Below are 19,256 nucleotides of genomic sequence, written 5' to 3'. Positions count from 1 at the left end.
ATGCTGCCCATCAACAGGCCAATCAGGAAACTATTGCACTGCATGTACCTGACTGAGAAGAAAGGGTTAAAAAAAATAGAGGGTCTGGAGCTGTTGCCCACACTCCACACTGTGCTCCACCTCCAGGTAGGTAAGGTGGCATATGGAGAGCAGCACTCTGGCTTCCAGCATTGCTGTGAGAACCTTCATATCCTTTCTTTTCAAAGTCCTGTTGTGACTTTCTGAGTAAAATCTGAGTTTCTGGTGTGCATATTTCCTTACAGGTGGGAGACTATTTGTGGCCTGACCCAGAGGATGGGGAGAATTAGCCACTCCTTTGTAAATGTTCCAGGAGACTTATCCTGGAGTTCTCTAAGTTTTTAGGAGGCCCTGTGTGCACATGATGTGTGCTTTTGATCCTAAGGATAGAGGAGAATATCAGGGAGGAGATGAGAGAGGTGGAGTTGAATGGTCCTTTCAAGTATAAGAGATATTCCTGTGGAGAAGGAGCACTGATTCCTGTGCTATAAACATTCTTAAAGTTTTCTTCCATAGACTTGCCACAATGCCTTTCTTCTCACCATGGATCACAGCAGTTTTCATCATTTCCTTGACATTCCCTTTTCATTCTGGTGAGTAAATACTACATCTGTCAGTGAAGCATTTTACATATATGAAATGTAGCAAGCCCTTGTTTTTGAATTAATGATTGGCCAAGATTGCCTTTTAGGGTTTGCGAACTGTCAGCTGGTGAAATAAGACAGGACATGTTTTAAATGCTTTTTCAAATTGCAGCTGTGAATCACTTTTCTTTCATTGCGTATTTTAAAGCTAAAGAAATATTTAGACTGGGCAATAGACCTTAGGATATTATTACTTTGGGATGAAAGATCTTTGCTTATCATTTTTGCCCTTATTTTTACATTCCATGTCAGTTTAATGCCAAGAATACACAATCATGAGTCTTTATACTTGGCATCCTCGAAATCTAAATGTACTTTCTTCTTTTAGATCAAGGTCTCATATAATGAGAGAACTTATAGATTAGTCTGCTGATAAATTTTGTTCTTCCATTTCAGATTAAAGTAATTGTGAGATATCAGCCTTCACATTACAATTTAATACTAATGAGCTAAATACTAATTAACGTCTACACATTTATAGGATATGATAAGGAGTATAATGCAAACATTGCCTACTTTGACTAGACTGTCCTCCAAATCAAATGGAAGAACTATGGTGTAAATGTGGAAAACAGATCAATATTGGAGCATTTGATGGGAACACTGAATAATCCAGAGAACTATTTTTCATGGATGATGGGAATTTTGGAATTACTGAATATATTGTTTGGTAGTCATTTTGTGTATTAATACTTTAGTACTGGCAAAAACATTCATTTTATTACTTGCCTGTCATTCATATCAGCCTACAATTCACATAGGCTTCTGCTATGAAGAAATGTGGGAAATTCCCAACATAGAGTATGCTACTGTCTCCACTTTCTTCTTATTTTTAATTCTTCACATGTGTGTTGTTTGCAGAAACCTCTTTTATCACTAGAACAGAAGATTCCAAGTGGGTAGGTTAATAGTGACTAATTTTTAAGTTGGAAGTGGTAAGTTTTAACAGAAAATGTGAACTAACAAATTGTACAACCATTCAAACAGACATATCTCTATAAAACAGTATGCTATTGAAACCTATGTTATTATCATATTGAGGGCCATAGAGTTAATCTTTCAGTTATATAAAACTATTTTGGTTCTTCTACAAGTTAAAACTATTGTATTATTTAAAAATTTCATGAGTGGGTATATGCTTTGTTGTACTCAGCATCTAATGTATGTGAAAGAATGTTGAAGTAGAATCATTCACCCTAACAAGCAAGAGGAATAAAACAAATAGTAACTCAACTACACATTTACAGATAGATAAAATTATCATTTTCACATATTCACATTTTGGAATATTATATGGGTGAAAGGCAATAAACTATAAAGGCCAACGTAGTTTTAAAAATTAAGGCATATAAGAAATACACACAATATTACAGATGTAAATGATCAACATGGTGAATATATAACAAATTACATTAAAAGTAGAGCTGTGTGTGATTTTACACATATATTTGCAAACAAATACATATGTGGATAAGTACAAATATCATTATATTATTGATAAAGATGAAATTATTAGTTTTATTATTTCTGATTCACAAAATAATTGAGAAATTTTGACCTGATAACTTTTACAAAATGGATTCAGTTGCTGTTACTGCTTCTTAAAATGAGTATTGGGTTAATTAAGCATAGCAAATGATTTTCATGTCTAACTGACTCATGGTTACTTCAATTTTATTGATTAACTTTGAAATGGAGTATATATATTCATTTCTATATTTGGAGATTTGTATGAAGAATGTAAAAAATATTAAACATTTCTTTATCTAATAAATTCAATGATTTTTTTTGTTTTCAATAGCTAAATTGTGATTCACAACCAATATACTCTTGCACCAAAGAATATGATCCAGTCTGTGCAACTGATGGTGAAACTTATGACAATATGTGCTGGTTCTGTAGAGCCAGGCGGTAAGAATCCCAGGTTAAATAGCAACTCTTCAACAGAAGTGGAGAAAGCTTCACCAAATGATAATAAAAACCATGTTTCTGATGACTTGCGAGAACGATACAAAAGACTGCTATAGTATCTCAAATCATAAAACGACAAGAACACACTTCAACCTCTCCCTGAAGTTCTGTGTCTAAAAGCAGTTTTGTAAGTTTTGTATTTGACCTCTCAGTGTATCTGCATTGCACAATATAGGTATATACATAAACTAGTTAATTTAACTTCGATTATTGCTAGTTACTGCTGACAGACTGCTGACTACAGAACTCAGAAATCCCTCACATTGGGCCCCATAATACTAAGATGGATTTTTCCTTCCTAATTTGATGACACCACTTAGTCCTTCCTTACACTATAGGCCATTCTAGAACATATCACTGCATCTCCCTCCCTATTTCCCTCACGCTGAAGGAGTTTGCTGCTAACCATTCTGCCAGCCTTCAATCTATCTGACAGTTGCTCTCACAAATGTTTCTTCCTATGAAGCCCTTGTATATGCTATATACAAACTGGTTTCTCCCCTTTGAGATCCATTCAAATAAACAGTAAACCTGTCCTCTTCTGTGTCTGAGCAAGTCCAAAGATGGAATCAGAACTGGGTTGAAGGAAGGTCAGGCTGCGGCAGATGGAGAAGAGCCTTATGCAAGCTGGAGAATAAGTGGGACGGAGCTCCATGTGCAAGTGGAGAACACTCTCTAAATGGTTCCAGGTTCCAAACATAACTGAGAAGTGCTTTATGCAGGACTGAATGAATTTAAAATGTTCTTTCCATCATTTACTTTTTCTTCTATTTGTTCTCTTCTCTATAGAAACAGAAAACATCTGTTAATATTCGTTCGTTTTGGTAAATGCAAAGCTAACTGATGGATACATTTCTGTGGCTTCTTTGCAACCACATTCATGGTGGATCCTACAATCAACTAAAATCTCTTTAATTTGGGCTCTTAAATTTCTTGATGATCAAGTGAACACATCTGAGGTACCTAAGATGGGACACAGGACTTTAAAGAATTTTCCTACACTAACAACCTGTAATTGAAGAACTTTTGTTTTCACTGTTCAATTTTTCAATAACAACATAAAAAAACTACTGCCTTAATTTTGCTATTGAAAATAACATAGCAACATTTTTAATTACAAATACTTTAATCAATAAAATGTTAAATGTTTGCTCAATTTTTTTCATGTCCTTTCTCTCTTTGGTAAATATGGGTTACAATACATGAGTATTCTTTGTATCTATAGTTAAATACATACACAGGCAAATTCATATTTAGCCTGTGTGTTTCTTAAGAATAAAAATACCTGAATTCCTCTTTACCCTAGAGCATCAGTTCAATAACTGAATGAAGCATCAACTGAATAAAGCATCAATTACTAGTTGTGCCTTTTTCTGAGTATGAAATTAATGTATATACACACATAGGAACTCTATGAATTGAAAGTAAATATAAAAATAGGTGGTTTCCACATAGTGACGGAATTACAGATTTTTTTTCTTTACCAATTTTGTGGATCTTATATTTTTGTAAAAGAAATGAACTTGTTTCATGGAAAAATCCTCAGTAAGACAATCAAATCCTTCATGATTTTTCCTGCAAATTATTTTTTCACCCTAGCATTTTCAAATAATGATGCTTAAAGGACAGCCAATTTTTTCCTTCAGAGTTTGCATTGAAATTGTCATTCAGTAGTGACTTTATTATGACTCAGAGATTTCTGTCACAACGTCTCCATTACTGTAGTTTTACAGTAAATCTTAGACTCAGGTTGCTTGAATTATCCCTCTACTTTTTTATGGTGTTAGCTATTTTAGGTACTTCGTCATTTCACACAAACTTGTTCTTTTACAAATGTTTCTGTGTTTAGAAGATAAAGTAACAAATATGCAAAGAAAGTAGAAAAGATCTTTCATGAGCTGGTTTCCTGTGTAAATGGCTGCCCTAACCATGTCTTGATCAGGTCTGTGCAAGCAGTCAGAAGCTCCAGCCTGGTCCCCCATGTGGGTGATTGAGACTGGGTACTTGGACCATCACTAATTCCTTTTCCAAAGTGATGAGCAGCAAGCTGGGTTAGAATCGGCGTGGCTGCAATGTGAACTGGTATTCTGATATGGGATATGAGCACGGCAAACATTGACATGAATGCTATGCCACATTATCAACATGCCCAAAATACAAACTGGAAAGCCAGGTTGTTTGTAAAATGAGTTTCTCTAATATAGGCTGTAATTGGATGTGTTGGTTGATTGGCTTGGAGAATAATGACATTTAACAATGCTGCATCTATTAAGGGTGAGTATTTGGTTCAGCAGACAAGGGTCCAAGCCTCTGGGTCCCCGCCGCCCAGTTGGAGACACATTTTAATGGTAATTATGTCATCACCCTCTTTGGTACTGTTATGAACATTCATCTACAAACTGTAGACTATGAATTTTTTATTGTGGTTGTACCAGTTATTTTCCTTTCAACAACTGGCAAACATTCCAAATTTTGCACTTCCTGCCAGCTCTGTGTTCTTTTTCAAAAAAATAATATCTGTGTGAACTGATATGAGACCATATCTCATTATTGAATTTATCAGTTCTCTGATTATGATGTGATGTTCAACATCTTTTCATAAGCATATTAGCTTTTTGTATGAAAAAGAGTCCTCTTAATAAAGTCTTTGGCCCATTTTTAATGTCCTGCATGAAATTATGCAGTATGGATGTTCCATTAGAGATAATATCTAGTCAAATAATCCTTGCATATTTTTTGCTCCAACTTTAAACCTCAGTTTTCTCAAAATGTTACAAAATTCAAATTAAACATTGGAAAATCTCAATTTGGTTTACCACTTTTTGTTGCCAAAATCCAGTAAGGGTAATAAGCACATATGTAGTTACACATAAAAAGTTCTGATTGTTTTGGTCCACTTATCGTTTTCCTTTTTAATTCAATTCATTGTTTTCTTACTGCTTTCCTATCTTAGGATCTATAATTATGCTCATTTTCCCCTTCCTCATCCTTCCTGCTACATCATGACCTATTTTGCAGCTCCCAGAGAGAACACACAATACCTCTATGTCATGTTTCCCTTAGCATCTCCTTTATTCCCACTGTTTCCCTCCCTCAACCACCAATGAAAGACTTAGTGGGAAGGTGGCAACTAAGGATGGCGAGTGAACAAAATAGTCTGCAGAGCTGGTGGCCTCAACTCCCATGAGGTCTCTGCATAGGTAAGTCTCTCCAGAACCCACTGATCTACATAGCCCACCCTTCAGTCTCCACTTGCCCAGTTACTCACTGCCAACACAATGGGTGTTGGAGCCCAGCCCAATCCTGCTCACCACACACTCGGCCTTTACATACATAGTGGGAGCTATAGCCTAGTCGGAGCGACCTATAATAACCCCACCAGGCCCAACCCCTGCCTTGGTTTCTGTGCTTGCCAGTATGTACAGCAGACTGGTCCAATCTGCCCCACCGTCCATTCAGCCCTCATACATGTCAATGGTCATTGCAGTCTAGTTCAACCCAATCAGCCCCACTATCCAGCCTACACACGTGCTGGCGGGTGCCACTATCTGTCTAGTCATGCCTGCCCCAGTCCCGGTTCTTATGTCCACAAGTCAAGAGTGGCAATCCAGGAGAGTGTTGCCCAGTATTTCCCTACTGGGCCCACTCCCACTCACAGATCTTGCACTCTCCAGGTGGTTCTGCTGCAACAATGCCTAACCAAACCACACTCACTCTGACTTATGCATGCACCAGGAGGAACAGTCAGCCCAGCCTGGCTTGTACCTGACTCAGCCCACTTGAGGCCAATAGGTGTTGTATCCCTGCCTGGTCTGGTCTGCCTCTATTCCCACTCATGGTTTCCAGTGGGAATGGTGGTCCAGCAGGTCCTACTGGGTCTCAAGTATGCTGTGGCCCAGTCTGGTATGGCCCGCCTCACCTCACCATTTTCCAGTGGGTGCCTTAGCATGGTTGGGCCAAGTCTGCCCCCAATTCCAACTCACATTGGTTGGGGTTACAGCCTAGACCAGTTCAGCTGGCCCCCATTTCTGGCCCTCATGTGAACGGGCTTGTGCTGTGACCAAACGCGGCTGAACCAACACTCCATTCTGGTGCTCAGATTAGCCAGTGGGTGATGTGAACTGGCCCATCCTGGTTTGCCCCCAAACTGCACCAAATGTATGCTGCTGAGTACCATTCCTTGGCCTGGTCCAAACTGCTCTCTATCATGGTTCTTGCACTTACCTGTAGGGACTGTGTCCCGACAGAGGACTTGCTCAAGCTCCTCCATCCCAACCTCACACAAGGCCAGATCTTGCACACACTGGTGGCTCCATGGGTCAGCCCTACTTAGTACACCTCCTGTCCTAGAAGGAACAGTGCCATTTCCTGACTAGATTTCACCCATTCCGGTTATACTGTTGAGTGTTACAGCTCAGCTAAGCCTGGTCCACACTCAGACACAGCTCACATCTGTCGAAGCAGGGGCAGAGACCTAGCTTAGCCTGTCCTACATGTACCCGGGTTCTCATGGGCACCCGTGGGTGATGGAGTCCAGCCTAGTCTAGCATGCTCATACCAACCCACACTTGTGCAAAGGGACACTACAGCCATGACTAGACAACAGCCTCCACTCTGGTCTTTGCACTCACCAGTGGGAACCACAACCAAGTCAGGGCATCCCAATTGCTCCCGAACCAGGCCTGTTCCCAGCCATAGGAACATGGCTTGTGCATGCCAGTGGTTACTCTTACTAAGCTTGGTATACTCCCTCACCAATCTTGGCCTATACCTTTGGATGCTGTAGCCTGGCCTGACCCAGCTTACCCCATCTCAGAATTCACTAGCAGGTACTGGAACCTGGCCCTGCTCAGTCTATTCCCATCCCTGGTTCATGCAAACTGTTAGGTGTGACAACCTAGACCAGCATGACCTGAGCCCAACCTGGTTTCTGCACTTGCCGATGAACTGTTTGCTCGGCTCTGTCCAGTTCGCCTTTCCAAAATCAACTCACACATTACCCAACATTTGGAGCTTAACTTTCAATGAAGGTCATTGCCCAGAATGATCTTAGCCTTATATTCCAGACTTCCTTGTATGTTCTTAGTGTTTTTCACATCATATCTGGTTTTCCAACACTGGTTGCCCTGACACTCATCTGTGAGATTTTCAAATACACCATTGCCCAGGCCTCATGCACAAACCATTGATTCATATGCTGGGGATATAACTGGACATTGGCAAAAGGTCTCCAGGTAATATCTCTTCCTGATTGTGAATTTGTGGTATAGTTTTACAAGATCATACCATTTAGGGAAATGTTTAATGGGCACATAACACTCTACATTACTACATGCAGTTTTATATGAATCTACCATCAACCTCAAAAGATCCAACAGAATCAAATTTCCATGAATTTTAGTATGTTGCTGATCTTGAAGTTTAGGTACTGTGTAAGTAGAATTTCCTAAATGAATTCTTTCTTTTTCTGATTTTATTCTTTGGCTAATTCTGGTATAATAGGATAAAAGATTTCACTTCATCTTTTGTACTTTTCTTTCTATCATAGAAACTATAAGTACCACTTCTCTGATCTCACCTGGATTTCTAAATGCATCAGCTGAGATCAACTTGTCCAGAACTTCATGCTGAGGGAAGATCTATTGAGAAATATGTGAAATATTTCTTGTGAGCTATTTTATGATCTCCAGGAAAGACACAAAATATCTCTGTCTCCTATCTGCCTTTGGGCAGCCCATTTATATACATGAAGCCCTCTACACTAACAAACCAACCGAGAAAACACTTGAGCTGCATGCACGTGATTGAGAAGAAAGGGGGAATAAAACACACCGTGTCTGGAGCTGTTGCCCACACACTACACTGTGCTCCACCTCCAGGTAGGTAAGGTGGCATACCTAGAGCAGCACTCTGGCTTCCAGCATTGCTGTGAGAACCTTCATGCCCTTTCTTTTCCAAAGTCCTGTTGTGACTTTCTGAGTAAAATCTGAGTTTCTGGTGTGAACATTTCTTACAGGTGGGAGACTGTCTGTGGCCTGACCCAGAGAATGGGGAGCATTAGCCACTCCTTTGTAAATGTTCCAGGAGACTTATCCTGGGGGTCTCTAAGTTTCTAGGAGGCCCTGTGTGCACATGATGTGTGCTTTGGTATCTGAGGATAGAGGATGAAATGAGGAGGGGAGAGAAGGGAGGTGGAATATGAATTGCAACTATGAGAGAGATTCCTGTGGACAAGGAACATTGATTCCTGTGTTATAAACATTCTGAAAGTTTTCTTCCACAGACTTACCACAATGCCTTTCTTCTCACCATGGATCACAGCAGTTTTCATCATTTCCTTGACATTCCCTTTTCATTCTGGTGAGTAGATCTTCCAGCTTTCAGTGAAGCATTTTACATACATGAAATGTAGCAATCCCTTGTTTTAATTAGTGATTGGACAGGAGTGTCTTTTAGGGTTTGCAAACTGTCAGCTGGTGAAATAAGACAGGACGTGTTTCAGATGTCGTTTTTAAATTGCAGCTGTGGATCACCTTTCTTTCATTGTCTAGAGCTAAAGAAGTCTTTAGACTAGGCAGTAGACCTTAGAATATTATTTCTTTAGGATGAAACATCTTTGCTTACCATTTTTGCCCGTGTTTATATAACATGACAATTAAATGCCAAGTGTACAGAATCATGAGTCTTTACACCTGGCATTTTTTGGAAATCCGATATGTAAATTATTCTTTTATAATAAAGCTCATATAATAAGTAGACTCATTCATATGTCTGTGATAAATCACTTCCTTTAAAATATTTATTTATTATTTAAAAAGCAGATACATAGAGAGGAGGAGAGAGAGAGAGGAAGATCTTCTGTCTGCTGATTGACTCCCCAGGCGGCTGCAATGGCTAGAGCTGAACATGATCCAAGGTCAGGAGCCTCTTCCAGGTCTCCCACGAGCATGCATGGTCCCAAGATTTTAGGCCATGCTCAACTGCCTTCCCAGGCCACAGGCAGAGACCTGGACAGGAAGAAAGGCTACCAGGGCATGAACCAATACCCTTAGGATACCCTGGAGTGTGCAATCCAAGGACATCTGCCAGTAGTCTATTATGCCAGGCCCTATAAATTATCTTTCTTAAGGTTCCATTGTATTCTTACATTTCAAAGTTTATTGTGAGGCTTGAGCCTTAGTATTACAATTGAATACTAATATGTTAAATACTAATTAGTATCTAAATATTACTTGAAAGGGCATATTATGGGAATGTAAAGCAATTGTTGCATCCTTGAGTAGATGGACTTTTGCAACAAAATTAGAAAACTATGGTTTTATACCACACTGGGAAATGAAAGCCTACATAGGAGAATATGGTGGAATATTAAACAATAGAGAAGACTATTTTTCATAGATAATGACAATTTTTAATGACATGATATTCTCTTTTGTAGTCATTTTGTGTACTTAACTTTTTCAAACTAACAGAAATGCTCATTTTATTACTTGCATGCATTATTACTGGTACGCCATTCACATACAGTTCTACTACTAAGAAATTTGAGAAATTCACAGAATAGTGTATATTATTGTCCACATTTTCTTCTTTTTCACATTTTACTTCTGTCTATTGCTTGCAGAAACCTCTTTCAACCAAAACAAGGAAGTGCACGAACCAGTAAGTCAATAGTGATTAATTTTTAAGTTGGAAATGATAAATTCTAAGAGATAATGTCAACAAATAAAATGTACACCTTTGAAACAAAAAAAACATCAAGTAATAAATGATATGCTATTGAAAACCTGTGATATTTATACTGAGAGCCACAGGTTTGATCTATCCAATAATATAGCACCATTTGGCTTTAATGACCAGTGTAACTATTCCATTATTTAAAATTTCCATGAGTGGGTATAAGCTTTGTTGTACTCAGCATCCAATGTATGTAATAGAATGTTTTAGTAGAATCATTCACCCTAACAAGCAAGAGGAATAAAGCAAACAGTAACCCAACTATCTACTTAAGGATGGATAAAGTTATAATTTAAAACATTCACATTCTTTTCTATATCTGCAATTTTGTGTAATAAAGAGAATTTTTATTTAAAACTTCTCATAAATTCAATGATGTTCTTTTGTGTTCAACAGCCAAGATGTGACTCATATGCAAGCTACATTTGCAACAATGAATTTGATCCAGTCTGTGCGAGTGATGGCCAGACACATGGCAATAGTTGCATGTTTTGCAGTGCCAAGAGGTAAGAATGCCAGATGATATAGCAACTCTTCAGCAGAAATAGAGAAACTAACACAAAATGATAGTAAAAACCATGTTTCTGATGATCTAGGGGAATCATACCCCAAAGAGCTATAATATATCTCATATCATAAAACCCACTAAAACACATTTCTACTTCTCACTGAAGCTCTGTGTCTAAAAACAGTTTTGTTAGAAGTTTTGTATTTGGTCTCTCAGTATATTTGTACTGTACAATACATATAAGTACATAAGCCAGTTAATTGCTGACTGCTGACTTCAGAACTCAGAAATCCCTCACATTGGGCCCTGGTTCTAACAAGGTCTCCTCCCTCCTAATTTGATGACACCTTCCACAACAGGACATTCTGGAACATTCCACTGGATTCCCCTGCCTATTTCTTACACTGTGAAGGAGTTTGCTGCAAAACATTCTGCCAGCCTTCCTACCTACCCCACTCTTGCTCTCACTCACAGGTGCTTCCTCCTATGAAGCCTTTGTATGTGTAATCTGCAAACTGGCTTCTGTCCTTGAAGGTCCATTCAAAGAAAACATAAGCTTTTGCTCCTTCATATATGAGCAAGTCCCAAGATGGAATCAGAACTGGATTGAAGGAAAGGCCTGGTTTTCCCAGATTGGTCCATGCAAAATGTTGGAGAGTAAGTGGGACAGAGCTGCAAGTGGAAGTGGAGAACAAACTCTCTGATGTGTCCCAGGTTCAAAGCATCAGTGAGAAGCGTTTTATGCAGTACTTGGTGAATTCAAAATGTTCTTTCCATCATTTACTTTTTTTCTCTGTCTTTTTTTTTAATAGAATGAGTCATGACAGATTTTCATTCGTTCACTATGGTGCTTGCTCTGTAAACTGACCTACACATTTCTGTGCCATCTTTGCAACCCCATTTATGATGGATTCTTCAATCAACTAGAATCTCTTTAAATAGTATCTTAAATTCCTCAATGATCAAGTGAACACATCTGTTGTACTTAAGATGGGGCATGGGATGTTAAAGAATCTTCCCACACTAACAACCATTGTTCTCAGTGTTCATTTTTTCAATAACAACTGAAAACACTAGCATCTTAATTTTGTGTTCGATAATAATACAACACAAATGTAATCATTAATACTTTAATCAGTATACGTTAAATAGTTTGATCTCTTTAAATGTGTTTTTTAATGTTCTTTCTGTTTTGGTAAAGTAACAGGCTACAATACATGACTACTGTTTGTATCTATAACTTAATATATTCACAGGTGAATGCACACCACTTAGTTTCTTTTTTTTTAAAGATTTATTTATTTTTATTGGAAAGGTAGATGTACATTGAGGAAGACAGACAGAGAGGAAGATCTCCCATCTGATGATTCAAGTAGCCGCAACGGCCGGTGCTCTGCCGATCGGAAGCCAGGAGCTTCTTTCCAGGTCTCCCGTGCGGGTGTAGGGTCCCAAGGCTTTGGGCCGTCCTCCACTGCTTTCCCAGGCCACAAGCAGGGAGCTAGATGGGAAGTGGAGCTGCCAGGACTAGAATGGGCGCCCATATGGGATCCCAGCACATTCAAGGAGAGGACCTTAACCACTACACTATTGTGCAGGGCCCAAAACTTTGTTTCTTAAGATTAAAAATACCTGATGGCTCTTTAGCCTAAACCTTCAGTAGAATGACTGAATGAAGCATCAACTGAATAAAGCATCAATTAACTAATCAGTTGTACTTTTTGAGTATGAAATTAATGTTTATACACATATAGGTACTCTATGATTTGGGTCTCAGCATCCTTAATGGTACTAGTTTACATCACAGTTAGGCTATATCCAATCCAGCTCCCTGCTAGTGACCCGGAGAAGGAGCCGAGTGCACTGGTGGACAAAGGGGCTATTCACAGGCAAGGAACACCTGGGCTTGTGACTAATCTTGTTTAGCAGACAGAATCCCCTGGTTTAGCTCTCCTCTGTGCTTCCCTCCGGTTATAAGTAACAAAAGAGAGCATGCCTGGCATCCATACGATCTTTTCCTTTCTGTCCTTGAGTTACAAGTAATGAACCAAATCATATTCAGACTCTGTGTTAATGGTTTCTGAGACATATCTTCTTCAGTTTGGCTAACACAAAGAGAAATTATTCAAAAATTGCCAGCTTCACATAAGATAAGGATTAATGAAAGCTTTGTATAATATCCAGGTTCTTTCAGGGTTTAAAAAAAAAACCTGTGTCTTCTTAAACAAAGCACATCATTCTGAAAGTTTGGATGATGGCTTCAGTGTGGATTAATAAAATCATTTCTCCATTAGGCAGCTTCTCGTCTGTTCAATTAATCCTGACACCTGGGAAATGAAAGACAGCTCCAAGGTTAGGGCTGTTGTCACTTACATAAGAGATCTGAAGAAGCTTCAGGCTCTGTCTTTGGCCTGGCCAAGCCTGGGCTAATACAGCAATCTAGGGAGTTAACCAGACAATGGAAGATCTTTCTCCCCTTGTTTCTGTAACTCTGATTCTCAGTTCAACAAACATTTTTGAAATACATGTGTTCAAATGAATATTACATAAAGAATGAATACTAGATTGCTTCTCGGCCTTTTGGCTGAGATCGAGTGAAGAATGCATACTAGAATGTGAACGACTGAACAGTTCCATATAGATGTTTATTTTTACTTTCCTCAAAAGGTAGATTTACATAGTGAAGGAGAGACAAAAAAGAACTTCCATCCATCTGTTCACTCCACCAGTAGCTGCAATGACCAGAGCAGGGGCAATTTGAAGCCAACAGCCAAGAGCTTTCTCTAGGTTTCCAGTGTGTGCAGGATCCCAAGCATTTGGGCCATTCTTCCATGCTTTCTTAGGCCACAAGCAGGGTGCTGGATCGAAAGTTGCAACAGTGAAGAAACAAAATGGTGCCCATAAGGGATTCGAGAAGTTGAAGGTGGAGTATTAATTAGTTGAGGCATTGTGTTGCCCACTCCCATCATACATCATTTTTTCACTGAGAAAATTTTTAGTGATGTGAAGACCAGGCTCTATGTGGTCCATATAGCAAGTTGACAGTTACCTTCCATTAGTCAATCAGCATTTTCTGCTGTCATATTACAGTTTTAGGGGAATGTTGGCTACCCATATAAGGCCTGCTTTAACTTGGTGGAGAGATTGATTGAAATGATAGATAGAGTATTAGACTTGTGCCACAAATGGATATCCTACACTGGTGAAGGCAGAGCTACCCAACACCCCAGGATAACCATTTTCTGTCTTGATTGATTTATGGCAGAAAATGAAAATCTGTTGCTTTCATCCAAGTCTCATAAAACTCACAGTTTGTTTGAATAGACCTCCAAGGCATTTGATTATTTTCATGCAACCTACTTTTTAGAATTTATTCACATTAACTAATGTTTATGAACATAGTATTCTAAGATTAAAACATAGTATTCTTTTTTTTTAAGATTTGTTAATTCTTATTGCAAAGTCGAAGAGCCAGAGAGGAAGATCTTTCTTCCGCTGATTCACTCCCCAAGCAGCCGCAATGGGCGGAGCTGAGCCAATTTGAAGTCAGGAGCCAGGGGGGAGCTTCTTCTGGGTCTCCCATATGGGTGCAGGGTTCCAAGGCTTTGGGCTGTCCTTCACTGCTTTCCTAGGCCACAAGCAGGGAGCTAGATGGGAATCAGGGCTGCCAGGATTAGAATCAGCACTCATATGGGATCCCAGAGTGTATGAGGCAAGGACTTTAGCCACTAGGCTATTGTGCCAGGTCCTAAAACATAGGATTCTAAGGTTAAACTTTAGGGGTACTTGTTAGAATTCAGGATTACAGATACTTTTCTTAGGGATTCTGATACTTTAGGTTCAAGAAGAATTCAGGTATTTGTACTCCTAAGTGGGAGCTGTGCAATTGGGGTGAACAACACAAAAGTGTAAAGAGAACAGTTCCCTTGTTGGTAAGGCCACAAGAAGCTTCTAGCTGTATGGCAAGGCCTGGTGGATGTCTCTAACCACCTCAACACAGTTTTACCAACTTTACACAGATACTCAACTACCCCTTTAAAAATTCCTGAAATCTGTTGAGGCATTGTTGTTTGCCCTTGTAAAATGTTTTTGGTAACTAATGTGAGCTTAGGAACTAATGTTACTGATAATGTCTTGGTGAGTGAACCTTTAAAACTTTATGAGAATTAATTCACAAAAGAGTACAACTGAGTTCATGCTGTACCTGAACACCTTATTGTGTTCCTAACTACTGCCCTGGAACCTGGTCCAGATACATAGCGTGCGTTCTGGGAAATGACTTGATAAGTATCATAAAAATTAATGAAAATGATAGGACTACAAGCAGAAACTTTTGTGGTAACAAATATAGTTGCTTTAACCTAAGGGTTAGCCTGTTTTTGCAATTTCCCTTGAGCACAGAAAAAGTTTCTGTCTCAGCCACTTCCATGAACCTTTGGCTAGAGGAATTAAAGGATGCTTGTACTAGCATTGTAGAAGCATATTTTTAATTATTGTTTGTTGTAAAGCCCATAGTTGTAGTGAGATTTAATGTTTGAAGTTTCTTCTTTATGATATATTTTTCCGTTAAGTGATAGATTAGTTGTAGAAATAGAAATGTGGTAGGAATGTATTACTAATTAGCATGTAACCATATGTGCTTCGATCTTAAGAGTTCCTGGGTGTCACCCAGTGCTATCACTGGAGAATGAATAATGGTTTGCTTTGAAATGAAATGGTTATAAGATTTTGCAGGATTATTTTTGAAAATGCCTGCTTAACTATGAAGTAAAAATAAAACAATCAAATATCTGTGCAGATGATTTCTGTGTAAATAAAGAAGACATTTTTCTTGAGTTGTCCATTATAAACCCCAGGTTATGGAGGTGCATGTATCTTTCTCGTTGACTCCACACATCTTTCCTGAGCTCCAAACTGAACTGGAGCTAGTCTCCAGCAAACAAACACTGAAATAATATATTGGGTATTCACCTGTGAATATATCTAATTATAGATATGAAGAATATTAATGATTACCAATTATAATTGATTATCAAAGCTAGAACACTACAAATAATATTTTAATAACATTTTATCAATTTAAGTATGTATGATTAAAAATTGAGCTATGTTATTACCAAACACAAAATGAAAGCACCAATATTTTAGGTTGTTATTGGAAAATTGAACAATGAAAACAAAGCTCCTTCTATTACAGGTTGTTAGTGTTGAAAGATTCCATAACATCCCATGTCCTATCTTAGCTATCACAGATGTGTTCACTTGACCATTGATGAATTTAAGACATCAATTAAAGAGATTCTGGTTGATTGAAGAATCCACCATAAATGGGGTTGCAAAGAAGGCACAGAAATGTGTAGATCAGGCAGATTTCAGCATTCACCATAATGAAGAAATGAAAATATATTGTTATACTTTCTATAAAGAAGAGGACAAAGAGAAAAAAAATAAATGGTAGACAGAACATTTAAATTCATCAGTACAGACAGTTCAGAGAGTCTGTCTTCTACTTCTACATGCTGCAGGCTGGCAGAACATTTAGCAGCAAACTCCTTCAGAATGAAGGAAATAGGGAGGGCAACCTGGTGGACTGCTCTAGAATGTTCTACAAAGGAAGGACTGAGGGGTGTCATCAAATTTGGAAGGAGTTTTTCTTAGTACTATAGGGCCCAATGTGAGGGATTTCTGAGTTCTGTATTCAGTAGTCTGTCTGCAGTAACTAGCAACGACACTAAGCTAAATTAACTGGTTTATATATTTACCTGTATTATATAATACAGGCACACTGTGAGGCCAAATACAAAAATTCTTTTAGAAACAGACCTTTAGGAAGAGGTCAAAGTATTTCTAGTGGGTTTTATGATGATAGAGATAATATGGCTATCTTCTGTATCTTTTTCCAAGGTAATCAGAAATATTGTTTTTACTATCATTTTGTGATAGTTTATTTCTTTTGAATAGTCTCTATAGGGCTTTTTGTTTTATGTGCGTCTATGTATAAGGTAAGTGGTTGAAGAAATTCATGTAGTTATATATTATGATCTTCCTTTTTGACTTGCAATGGCACTACTGATTGAAAAATGTAACTGGAGGAGAAATAATTTTAAGACTATCATTAATTTAAATTTATTCATAAGCATGTTGAATAAAATGATAATATGTGCAAAAAAACTGGTATTCTTACCTCTTTGCATGGCAGAATACACATCTATTGATGTAAGTATTTGCATTGCTTGCACATACTGGATCCTCTTCGACTGGGCAAGTGGAGTTTGAATACAAATCACACCATGGCTATTGAACATAAAAAGACAAGACTGAATTTGTTAGATAAAGACATTTTTTTTAAAAAATTGTTCATTCTTTTAAAATTCCAGATATAGAATAGGAAAAAAACTGCTTCAAATTTTATTAATAAAAATTAAGTTACCTATGAGTCAGCTAAACATGAAATACTATTGCTATTGTTAATAATCTCAATGTTGATTTTAAAAGCAATAGAAGCAACTAAATCCATTTCTTTAAATATAATTTACCAGCTTCCTTCCAATTCTGTTTTATCTCAGGCCAATGTCTTCAATTATCTTGGATACCAAGAAATCATTTGACTGATCATGCTTTTGTCCTTCTCCACAGTACCATGATATTTGTATGTATCCATTTATGTGTTTGTATACAAATAAATGCTTACCATTATACACAGCTCTACTTCAAGATGTAATTTGTTTAACTTTTGCCATGTTGATCATTTCACCTATAATACTGTATTTATCCATGATGTAATTTTTAAAACTTCTTTGTACTTTATATAGATTTTCAAAAATATAGTTTATTTGAACCCAGCATCTAGCCTACTGACTAAATTTCTTGCCTTTCATGAGCTGGGATCCTAAATGGTTGCTGGTTAATGTTCCGGTTGCCCAATTTCCCATCCAATTCCCTGCTTGTGGCCTGGGAAAATAGTTGAGGACGGCCTAAAGCCTTGGGACCATTCATACACATGGGAGACCAGAGGAAGCTCTGTGCTCCTGGCTTTGTATTGGTGCAGCTCTGGCTGTTGCCGCAACCTGGGGAATTTCCTCCCTGTGGATGAAAATCTTTTTCTATATCTCCCTTCTTTGTCTACCACTCCAATAAAAATTTTAAAAATCTTCTTTAAAAAAAGAATATAGTTCATTGTTTTCCACTGCACATAATACTACAAACTGTGATATATTAAAATTGTAACTTTATCCATCTTTAAAACAATCATTGATATACTGTTTTATTCCTCTTGCTTATCAGGATGAATGATTCTACTTCAAAATGCTTTATCATACATTAGATGCTGAATACAACAAACCTTACTCCCACTAATGGAACTATTAAATAATGGAATAGTTTTATCTTGTCCTTTTTGCCAAAAAGCTTTATATAACTGGAAAGATTAAATGTGTAGTCCTTAAATAAGGAAAACATAGGTTTTTCAATTGCTTATACTTTTTCTTTTGTCTGTTTTGAAGTGTACATGTTTTGTTTGTTGACATTTTCTACTAGAATTTACCATTACAACATTCAAACTAATCAGCATTAACTTACAGGTGGGCGAGCTACTGGTGGATGGTTAAAAGAGGTTTCTGGGAAAAAACACAGAAGAATTAAATATAAGAAGAAAAATGGGGACAAAAAGAATACTCTATGTTGCAAATTTCCCAAATTGTTTAGTGGCAGATGCCTATGCAAACTGCTTACTGATATTAATGCCATGCAGTAATTAAATGAACAATTTTGAAAGTATTAAATTGCTAAGTATACAAAGTGACTTCAAATCTGGGTATATTCTGAAATTCAAAAGTTCATATTACATATGAAAACAGATTCCTGTATTATTTAATATTCTAACAAATTCCTCTATACTGCCTTTTTAATACCAACATAGATACTATAATTTTCTCATTTCAAAAACAACACAGCCTAGGCAAAGATAGTGATTTCATTACAATCCCATAACATGCCCTCTAATGTCACAGACATTAATTAGTATTTAGCTCATTAATATTCAATTGTAATATGAAGCTCTGACACTTCACAATTACTTTACTCTGAAACTCATAGATACAGTAGGACTATAAGAAAGATAATTTAGGAGCTTACAGATCAATGAGTCCTATTCTTACATGAGGCCTTGATCAAGGAGACTAAATAAAACACTAAATTTCCAAGAAATGTCAGGTGTAAGGAGTCATGACTGTGTGCACTTGGTGATTAGCCATTAAGGAATTTACCATTAGGACAAAGAAGATAAAAAATAATTAATGTATATGTGTGAATGTATATATTTCATCTCAGAAGAACAAAATTCCAAGGTCTACTGCCTAGCCTACATAATTTTTTAGCTTTAA

General features: G+C 37.6%; 2 protein-coding genes across 9 annotated transcripts in view; one reads left to right on the top strand and one right to left on the bottom strand.

Annotated features, from left to right (window-relative positions):
- The window catches only part of LOC131482643 (ovomucoid-like), a 29,243-nt gene extending 17,317 nt beyond the window's left edge, over positions 1-11,926 (top strand). For all 5 annotated transcript variants that reach the window (XM_058677630.1, XM_058677629.1, XM_058677632.1 and 2 more), the window contains exons 4-5: positions 10,767-10,876; positions 11,691-11,926. In XM_058677630.1, coding sequence (XP_058533613.1) covers positions 10,767-10,876; positions 11,691-11,745 — 165 coding nt within the window. In that variant the 3' untranslated portion in view covers positions 11,746-11,926. The remainder of the gene's footprint in view (positions 1-10,766; positions 10,877-11,690) is intronic.
- Positions 1-19,256, bottom strand: part of LOC131482641 (sperm-associated acrosin inhibitor-like) — a 58,255-nt gene that overhangs the window by 26,164 nt on the left and 12,835 nt on the right. Inside the window, exon 6 of one of the 4 annotated variants that reach the window (XR_009247187.1) lies at positions 8,214-8,272. The exons of 2 other annotated variants lie outside the window; for them this stretch is intronic. The gene's annotated coding sequence lies outside the window, so the exon portion shown is untranslated. Of the gene's footprint in view, positions 1-8,213; positions 8,273-19,256 lie in introns of those variants that run through there. One more of the 4 variants, XM_058677625.1, reaches the window with a different exon arrangement.

Source organism: Ochotona princeps, chromosome 19 (assembly GCF_030435755.1).
Source record: "Ochotona princeps isolate mOchPri1 chromosome 19, mOchPri1.hap1, whole genome shotgun sequence".
NCBI classification, from domain to species: domain Eukaryota; kingdom Metazoa; phylum Chordata; class Mammalia; order Lagomorpha; family Ochotonidae; genus Ochotona; species Ochotona princeps.
The sequence above is the reverse complement of the archived record's forward strand: the minus strand, read 5'-3'. Positions and strand labels throughout refer to the sequence as shown.